The 10,229-nt window shown below is 44.3% G+C and overlaps 1 protein-coding gene across 1 annotated transcript; it reads left to right on the top strand.

The window, feature by feature from the left end:
* The first annotated feature begins 338 nt into the window (after positions 1-338).
* LOC124613724 (trypsin alpha-like) lies at positions 339-9,978 on the top strand. The gene is made up of 7 exons (XM_047142475.1): positions 339-408; positions 666-764; positions 4,344-4,483; positions 7,331-7,419; positions 7,839-7,945; positions 8,182-8,375; positions 9,830-9,978. Exons 1-7 carry the CDS (start codon positions 360-362, stop codon positions 9,971-9,973), a joined length of 822 nt encoding a protein of 273 aa, XP_046998431.1. The 5' UTR covers positions 339-359; the 3' UTR covers positions 9,974-9,978.
* The last annotated feature ends 251 nt before the right edge of the window (positions 9,979-10,229 follow it).

Here is a 10,229-nt window from a genome sequence, read left to right as displayed (position 1 = left end):
TGTCCGTTTCCCACACTTCGTTCCTTTTCACTTGCAGGGTTACTAAATGTGTAACTTTATATCATTTATTACATCAGCAGTAGAAATCTCGTGATCACTTCATCCACGCCTACAGGGTCGAGGATGCTGATATGAATGTGTGTTGCGATACTTATCGACAAATACTGGGTTGTCGAGGTCGCCAAGTTGCCACCTGTAATCTAAGCCCTGCGTCACGCTATCAAGTATTTCGATTTCCTGAATTTCGCCATCCCTGGACCAAAAGTGCAAAACTGGGCCCCTGGCACTTAGCGGACCGGTATATAAGGCCGTGTGGTCGCGCTACGGGGCATCTCCTCTCCAGACACCAACAGTCGAACATGATGAGGCAGGCCGTTCTGGTGCTGGCACTCGCTGCCTGCGTGTTGGGTGAGTGGCGTCGCTGTTGTACTATGTCAGGGCACGCAGCCATTCATACAGCTTCTGCTGGTCTGTCTGTGTCTCTAGCTAACGTAGGGAAATCATGAAATAACCGAAACAGTGTTTTTGCAGTATAGGACCTAAGGTTTCCTCTACTTCCACAGTTTCTATTGTCCGCTTGAAGAACGTTTATACTTATTTGTGTTTATTCATGAGAGATGGGCGGTGCCCACAGGTCACTGAGAGTGGTTTTAATTCTGTTTCAGCTGCTGAGCTGCCAGTCCGCCGTATTCCACACAGCGGACCCCACAGGAAGTTTGGCCTGAAGCACGGTCGCATCACCGGAGGCTCAGATGCCTCCCTGGGTAAGTCGCTCCTTCATGCCGTGATGCGTACTCCGTAAATAAGAGCGAGCGATGTGGTGCACTTGCTGGCACACTGGACTCACATCTACGTCCAGTTATTAAGACTTAGTCTTTCCGCAATTTCTCTGAATCCTTTATGGAAAATGCTCCGTTGAAAAGGAACATCCGATTTGCTTCCCCATACTTGATAAATTCCGAGCCTGTGCTTCGTCTCTAACCATCTTAATGTGAATGAGACCTTAACCTCCAGTCTTCTTTCCTTCCTTCTGATAATGGTACCTGTCAGTCTTCTTATGTGCTAAATCATCAGCCATCACCTCCAACACATGTTGTATACTTTTGTCAGTATACAGTCACTCGTAATAAGCTGCTGTTTTTTTTTTTTTCGTCTTCTTCTGAGTTATCTGATCTGTCCCCTTAGGATTTGCACCAACCTCCTCGTCTAAGTGTAGCACTTACACATAATGTCCTAGTTTACATGTCTGATATATTCTAATCCCCGTTTCTCTCAATAGTTTTGGCCATAGAAGATATTTAGTGATGTCTTAACACACGTCCTATCACCGTGTCCCTTCTTCTACTCATTGTTTTTCACATGTGTCGTTCCTCATCAGTTCTGTGGAGAACCTTCTCATTCCCCTTTCACCCCAGGCCAATCGGTTGGATGCAGTCTGCACTGTAAGTTGGGTTGACGCACATATTTGGTACGGTGCATGAAGGAGCTACCATGTTTGGACGTTCCTCTGATCACATCGTGAATGAAGTTGCCCGATATGTTGATGTATCAGTGCGTACTGTCCTGAGTGTCTACAAGGAATGTGCATTACTATCAATCACGTAACATGGCGTAACAACAGTGTCACGTAAATGATTCTAACCCACACAGAGCAGAGACAAGGTCGCGACTTGTCAGTAACAATCTGTTTCATACCCAACAGGAATAAATTGCACCTGTCACTGAATGTAGGCTCATCTCAACCAGATTCGAAAAAAAGGAGACTACACGAAATGCATATTCTGAGTCGGCTACTTCACGAATGGTGGCACATAAGATTGTACATCTTGAGTGGGCAGTAGCTGACTGGAACCGTGTAGTGTGATTCGACGAGATGTGATTTCTCGCGTTTTCAAATGATGCAAAGCATCGAGTGCAGCAACAGCCCATTGAGGAATGACAGGGGCCGTGTGTCGAGAATGTAGTTTAGCCCGAGGTGGTCCTGTGCAGCTTTTGGGATGTATTTCGTATCTTGTCTTCGGCCACTCAGCTAGGTTACAGCGAACGTAAACGGAGATGTTTGTTTCGACACACTTGGTAACAAGGGGTTGCCTTTTCTCGTACATCTTCCTGTTGAGTATCTTGTGTACACTCGATACTCTTGAAAAGACGGCAATCGTATTCACAGGGGTGCACACACACGTTCCTGGCGAACACTCAGGGTTTAAATCAGATCTCGAATGAATCTATCCATCATTTAATCGCTTCAGATACATATGGCAAATGTGAAGAAACTTCGGAACTACTTTCCTAGCCCAACCGAGGTAATTATCAAAGCTAGAGGCCGTGCTACATGATACAGCGTGAAGACTCCTGATGGTGATAAAGTTTTTGTCCATTGTTCTTATATTACATTGCTAGACACTGGTCTCCTGTATGACTCAGTTTTCATTATACAAACCTACATGAAAACCACTCAGTGCATCAATGTTGACTGTTGCTGGCACCAAACGATTAGCTCTACAATATTACTTTCTATCGTGAGAAAATACCTCCACCTGTGCTTTACCGGAGAGAAAGCTTTTTTGGATATTGCTGTTACATCTTCAGTCCCAAGCCTGGTTTGATGCAGCTTTCCATGCTACTGTATCCTGTGCAAGCCTTTGGACCTCCGAATAACTACTGCAACCTACATCCTTCTGAATATGCTTACTGCATTCATCTCTTAGTTTCCCTCAACAATTTTTATCCTCCTTCCCCCCCGTCAACACACAAACACACACACACTCATACTTCCCTCGAATACTAAATTGATGATTCCTTGTTGATATCTCAGAATGTCACCTATTGAACGATCCCTTCTTTTAGTGAGATTGTGCCACTTGTCTTCCAGTTCCTTTCAGTACTTCCATACTCATCTAATCTTCAACATTCTGCTATAGCGCCACATTTCAAAAGCCTGTATTCTCTTCTCGTCTAGACCGTTTATGGTCCATGTTTCACTTTCATTTATGCCTGCACTTCAAATACCTTATGGAAAGACGTCTTAACACGCAAATCTATATTCGATAGAAACAAACTTCTTTTGTTTAGAAATGCCTTCCTTGCTATTGCCAGTCTACATTTCATATCCTCTCTACTTCGGCCATCTTCAGTTATTTTGCTGCCCAAATAACAAATCCCATCTACTGCCTTTAGCGCCTCGTTTCGTTACGTAATTCTCTCAGCGTCACCTGACTTAATACGACTACGTTCCACCAACTTTGTCTTGTTTTTGTTGGTGTTCATATTATATCCTCCTTTCAAGTCATTGTCCTTTCCGATCAACTGCTCTTGCAAGTCCTTTGCTGTCTCTGACAGAATGACGATGTCATAGAAAGACCTCAAAGCTTTTATTTCTTCTCCATGAACTTTAATTCCTCGTAGAAATTTTTCTTTTGTTCCTATCGCAGCTTGCTCATTGTACAGATTGATTAACACCGAGATTAGACTACAGCACTCTCTCACTCCCTTCTCAATCACTGCTTCCAGTTCATGCCGATCGACTCTTACAACTGCCGTCTGGGTTATTTACAAGTTGTAAGTAGCCTTTTGCTCACAGTATTTTACCCCTGGTACCTTCAGAATATCAAATAAAGTATTACAGTCATTATGTCGGAATGCTTTCTTCACATCTACAAATTCTATAAACGTAGGTGTGCCTCTCCTTAGCCTATCTTCTACGAGAAGTAGTAGGTTAACCACTGCCTGCCGTGTTCCTACATTTTTAAACAACTTTAGTCTTTTGTAACGAAGTACTGATTATCATGATATTCATAATACAAAATATAACCGCATACAGTCAAACTTCTATCACTCATGGCAGCTGCGCCCGTAGAGAAACAGTATATCATGCTTATCAGTACATACATGTACTAATCAGTACATGTATGACCGAAAAAGCGGATACCATCTTCATACAGTTAAGGTTGACCGGCCAATGATCTTCTTGAGTGCGGATGCACCCACGTTACTCAAACTCCTAAGGGAATCGGTAGATTGAGTGTGGTGGACAGTAAGTTGGAAGTGTGGGTCTCACGGGGAAAATGCCAGAAGTAAGTCCCTGAAATCGCAGTATCTTCTATGTCCTCGGTGGCTCAGTCGGATAGAGGATCTCCCATTTAAGCAGGAGGTCCTGAATTCGAGTTGTAAGCAGCTAATGGTCTGGCTTTCATTGTAATGTCATTCTTCGAGAGCTGCAAGATTTTCATACCACGCTTTTACTGCCGGTATTGTTGACGTTGCTTCCTGGTACTGGTAGACGCTATACTTTGCAAAGAGTGCAGCAACAGCAGGCGCTGAGCCGGTGTTTTCTGTGTGTGCAGGCCAGTTCCCGTACCAGGTGTCCCTGCAGTGGGTGCAGCTGGGGCTGGCGTCCCACACGTGTGGCGGCTCCATCGTGAGCGCCAGCGCCGTCGTCACCGCAGGCCACTGCGCCGACCCCGCCTTCATCGGGCACTACGAGGTGAGCACGAGGCTGCCTGACGTTTATCAAAACATAAGGCAGTAAGTAATGATGAAGCTATCGTTAATGTAGTTAAGTAACTGCAGCCAATCTCAATATATTGTACCACCGCGAAGAAGGATGTCAGTACATACCCTGAGGTGAAAATAGTCATTGGATAGCTCCTAATACCGTATCGGGCCTCCTTTTGGCAGGCGTAGTGCCGCAACGGGACGTGGCATGAGCTCAACAAGTCGCTGGAAGTCCCTGGAGAAACACTGACCAAGTATAGCAATCCATAGTGCGGTGCACGACTTTGTGCACGAACTGACCTCTCGATTATGTCACATAGATATTCGAAGGCATTCATGTCAGGCAATATGGGTTGCCGAATTATTAGCGCCAGTTGTCCAAAGTCTTCTTCAGAGCAATCACGAACATCTGTGACCGAGTGACACGACGTATCTTTGTTTGGGAAGATGAAATCCATGAATGGCTCCAAGCGATCTCCAAGTAACCGAACATAATCATTTCCCATCAGTGATCGGCTGAGTTGGATTAGAGAACGCAGTCCATTCCATGTAAACACAGACACCTCCATTATGGAGCCACCAGCAGTTTGTCCAGTGCGTTATTAACAACTTGGGTCCGTGGCTCAGTGGTTCTGTGCCACACTCGAAATCTACAACCACCTCTCACCAGCTGAATTCGGAACCCATCTGCTCTGGCTATGGTTTTCCGCTCGTCTAGCCTCATCCACCCAGGAGAGGCGCTGTGGGCGATGTCATGCTGTTGGCAAAGGCGCTTGATTGAGGCATATCTTGCCACAGACAGTAAATGGCAAATCTTGCTGCTCTGTCTCTTGCGCGGCACGTTACTTTTTTACCGCCCTGCCAGTGTCCAGCAATCTTCATTTGTCTAGCTAAAAGCTGTAGTAGAAAATACTAGACCACTACTGTCTACTGCAGGTCGCAACATACATAGAATTGTCCGGTAAACGGGATGTGGCTAGCTACTGAAATAAAAGTTTTAACTTGACAATGTAAATTTTCAGGTGTATTTTTTTATGATAAAGATCACAGTTAATACTACCAAGTCCGTACTAAGCGGCAACACACCGTACAGTTCACACGCACACCACAATCACACACGTAGCCAGTTTATGGTATTTACACCCGTTACCGTAGTTAATAGAGTTCACCGGATCGTTTAATTATGAAAATGCTCGCTCAAATGTTGTGCACTCTGCTTTACACGTAATACCTGTTCCAGTCTTAGATCGCACAACACGGCACGCGGCTTTAACTAACGGTAAAAGCAATAATTTTGATATTCCGTCCGAAATTCCACACCGCTTCCACTATACCGTTCACTTAAATACACTTTGTGCTACTTCGCGAACTCGTAATTAGCATTTTTTCGCAATTTTACAGTACTTTCGTCGGAGCTGCTTTCAATGAGATCTTACTAGTCCGAACCCTCAGCCCCGACCCGACTAGGTCACACCAAAGGCTTAGTTCCCAGCAAAGATTGGCGCGAGCCTGCATTTTTCTAATTAGCTGATATCACAAACAGCAAATCAGGTTGCAGTGTTATCCCGCGCTAACCCGCGCTTCACTTCAATTACCAATCACAGTAAAACATTTCTTTCTATGGCAATTGCTAAATAAATAAATTTAGAAACGTATCAAATATAAAATTACTCCTTCTGAAATTTCCGATTAATTTGTGTTCTACTCACGATTTATTAGTACCATAAACTGAGTGCACATTTAATTATAGTAAATCCCCTGTATAGTTTAACTGGTACTTCGTGAATAAACAAAACAATTTTCATTTAATTCTGTTCTTCTTCACTCATACAACACTCACACTGCTAACTACTACACATATAAAACAACTATAATTATGCAAATACATTAAATATTAATCAAACATAACTTTACAACATTGTTTTGACTACGACTGCTAGCACTGCCCGTCAACTGCTGACCTCTGCCGCCTACTAGTACAACTACGTGCAGCTCTGTAACTCAGGTCCATGTCAGCTGGTGACATCTGTCGATATGCCTATAACGACATCGTCCTAACAAGTGACAGGAGCGATGCGAAGGCGCTACGCCTCATGTCCTAACGGACACGTTCGTCGTGCGTCCCACATTGATTTCTGCGGCTACTTCATGCCGTGTTGCTTGTCTGCTAGCACTACAACTCTCCCCTGTTCTCTGTCGTTACTGAAGTTTCGTCGGCCGCTCCGTTGTCCCTGGTGAGAGGTAAAGTTAGAAATTTGGTATTCTGGGCACACTCTTGACCCTGTGTATCTTGGAATATTGAATTTCCCAAGTGGAACATCCCATGTGTCTAAGTCCAACTACGATTACACGTTCAAAGTCTTTTAATTCTCGTCGTGCGGCCATAATCATGTCGGAAACCTTTCCACATGGATCACATGAGTTCAAATCAGATGTTGTAGGCGATAGTACATATGTGCATATAGGTATCCCCTGACTTCTGTCACCTCATTGACAACTGTTGGAATAATTTTCGTTTGGGCTATTGGGAATGGATAAGCTAGCCCTAGGTTTTTCGTTAGAGAGCAGATTTTACGGCCTCATATTAAGCAACACAGTATATCCAAATTATATTTTGTATTGTGTGTGTGATTCATATGAGTGAGAGCACTTACAGTGCGGTTAAGTAATTGTTGCGTCGAATAATTGCATATAGTTCCTGAGAGGGTAGATATGTATTAGATAGTATAACATAACTCTAGTCCCCTAGTACGTTCGAATGCCCTGACAGCTAACACTGTGCGAAGAAACACAAATAACTCTCTCTGACTGCGTTGTCTTCTGTCGTGTGTTTCAGGCCGTGGCTGGTATCAACTCCCTGAACTCCAACGGCCAGAGGGTGCGCGTATCCCAGCAGGTAGTGCACCCAGACTACGCGGACGTTGAGTAAGTGTCACACACAAATTCTATATTAAGTGTGGTCTAAACCTGTCTGGGATGGATACGTTATAGCCTGTTATTCTAGGCTGTACTGTTATTAAGAATATGACTTACAGTTATAATAATGAGTTGGTCTTGATTACTAAGAGGTACCCTCGTGTGAAGTTTGCAAATGGTTTTCATTCTTCCGTGGAGTTTTTATCCTCCATTACCGAATGCGAGATCCCTGTCATTTAGACTTATAACAATCGTTAATGATAATGAGGGTGGAGATTGTCGCTCTGTCTTTCAGGATACAGGACTCTGTTTGTGGTACATTGTATGACCACAAGTTACGTACCAATATGACGTACGTACTCATGTCTGCAATAGTGGTTTTTCAACTGACGATGGATGTTAAATTTGATTTGTTGTTTCTTCTACAGTAATGTCGCCATCAACGACATCGCCGTCTTCCTGCTGCAGTCCAGCTTTTCTCTGAGCGGCAACGTACAGGCTATCTCGCTGCCCACCGCTGGATCCGTCCCCAGCGGTAAGTCAATCACCTCTTACGGCATGATGGCTATTTATAAAAAAATGTGTGGACGCTGGAAATTCGCGATTATTTTACTCGTTTTCTCGTTACTTCTTCTGATGAATTTGTAACCATCAACAGGAATCAGAATTTTTCGTTCTCTTTGCTAAAGCTGATTAAACTAAACGGAAACCCGTCATGCGATCATGGAGGGCACTACAGGAGGGTTTACGGCTAGACCTTATTTTTTACAGCTGGTTCGACGGCTACTCTGTCCGGCTGGGGCAGCGTCAGCACGGGTATCATACCCAACTACCCCGACATCCTGCAGTGGGTCGACGTCAGCATCATCAGCAACACCCAGTGCGCGCAGCTGCTGGGCAACAGCCCGCTCAACGATGAGAACATCTGCACCGGCCCCGTCAACGACGGCATCTCCGCCTGCTCGGTACGTAGCAGACCACTGCAAGTCACATGAACAGTGGTGAGCTAAGCGTATTAACTCTTTCGCGGATGCTAGGGCAGTCCAGCCTGCGAGACCGGATGGAGGGTCCAAGATACTTTGCGGCTGCCAGACCGCTGTAAGGTGTATCCACTGGAGCCTAACCACATGTTTCAGCGCTCTAGAACCATAAAATCAATATCACATGGTAGTCACAGTGGTTCCTATGTTTGGGAAACACGAAAGAGAATATCATATGAGGAGCACCGGAACAAAACCCGATATATCCACTTTTGCTGTATTCGCATCTTTGAGCTGTAGTGGGGAGATACGGGAGTAATAATACATGCTGCCACGAAATAATTTTCAGTACAACGCGACATTAATTGCTTTATGGTGTGTTTCTTCTTTTTATATCTTGTGGAGCCATTTAGAGGTCACTATTTGTTACTCTCTGTATTAAAAACAAATGCGGATTTAACGGTTTTTGTTCCGGCGCTCCTCGTATCTAATGCAAGCATTCTGTTATGAGTTTATCCCGGGCTGAGAAAAGTGATAGGAACTTTTATATTTCTGGTTGGAAATTTTTGTAACTGGAGATTTACATTAGCAGTATACGTGCCTGGCAACATTATTTGAAACATCAGATACGTGAGTTGCTTAGGATAATTTATGCCGTGTCACGTTATATCTGTTTGTACTATGTGTGCTTTGTAGATTTGGCGATCAAATTACAGTTATTTGGCCGAGCATGCCGTTTTCTGTTCCACGCACCCGAGAGTGTACGTATTTTGGTGCACTATTGGCCGTTAGTGGCATCTGATACGTCAGTTCATTAGGTTAACTCATGCTCTTCAGGTTATATATGTTTGTGTCACTTCTCTGTAGTACGTTAGGAAATAAAATTGTACGTGTTCGATGGAATCGTATGCAGAAAGGAAACATGAGCAGGTGAAAGCTGTAGCGCTTTCCGTCATAACAAAGAAATGCTGTCAAAGACCGTGTTGGGATCAAGAGGAGTCGCCAATCTGATGAGTATGTTTACCTCCTCCTGCACCGAACCGTCAGGCCTTTCTGACTGCTGGGCGTAAGTGAATGGCCTTAGCGATCAGTCCGCTCTATCTGCCAGGCCTACATACACTGCCCATATCTACCTTAGCAGGTGCAATATTAATAAGATGGTTTTGTTCACTATTTCGTCAGCATACGCTAGAGTTTCAACAAGGGACTTCTTTGTGATATACGGTCTGTTAATTCTTAGTGAAACGAGTGATCAGCCTGAGAGCTGCCTTACAGACCAACTGAAATACTGAAGTTTCATTGTCTCCGCTATGTATGAATGTTCTTAGATCAATAAATGTGGAGCAATTAATAATTAAAAAGTCGCATATGTTGTACGGTGTAGTGTGTGTCGTAGAACGAGAGTGGGTGTGCTGACCACGTGGCTTGGTTTTCTGCAGGGAGACTCCGGCGGACCGCTGGCCCAGGACGGAGCCCTCATCGGAGTCGTGTCTTGGGGCATCGTGCCCTGCGGCTCTGCTGGAGCGCCTTCCGTCTTCACCAGGGTGTCTGCTTTCTTGGACTTTGTCAACCAGTACGCCTGAATACGTCGTGCTGCAATTGTCAACTGATCTCAGACTAGAGTAATAAAAATACTCTAAAAATTTATCTGCGTTCTTCGTTATTGTGTGCCATTTAATCCTCAATTCTCCTAAGTTGTTGGTTGAAACCGGGATATACAACCGGTTTCATAATAAGCTTGCATAATTTAGTTTTGCAGAAACTGCAAAATAGCATTACAATATTCTCTGTTGGCGTTTTATTCCCGTCTCCATTTCTTTCCATTCGCACTGCAAAACA

This window comes from Schistocerca americana, chromosome 1 (assembly GCF_021461395.2).
Source record: "Schistocerca americana isolate TAMUIC-IGC-003095 chromosome 1, iqSchAmer2.1, whole genome shotgun sequence".
NCBI lineage: Eukaryota > Metazoa > Arthropoda > Insecta > Orthoptera > Acrididae > Schistocerca > Schistocerca americana.
Note: the sequence above shows the minus strand (reverse complement) of the source record. Positions and strands in the feature narration are given on the sequence as shown.

What these genes read in the sequence shown, in the direction of transcription:
- LOC124613724 (XM_047142475.1), top strand. Translation starts at nt 360, where the DNA reads ATGATGAGGCAGGCCGTTCTGGTGCTGGCACTCGCTGCCTGCGTGTTG. An exon ending in CCTTCATCGGGCACTACGAG is followed by an intron (nt 4,484 to 7,330) that starts GTGAGCACGAGG and finishes CGTGTGTTTCAG; the next exon opens with GCCGTGGCTGGTATCAACTC. An exon ending in ACGGCATCTCCGCCTGCTCG is followed by an intron (nt 8,376 to 9,829) that starts GTACGTAGCAGA and finishes GGTTTTCTGCAG; the next exon opens with GGAGACTCCGGCGGACCGCT.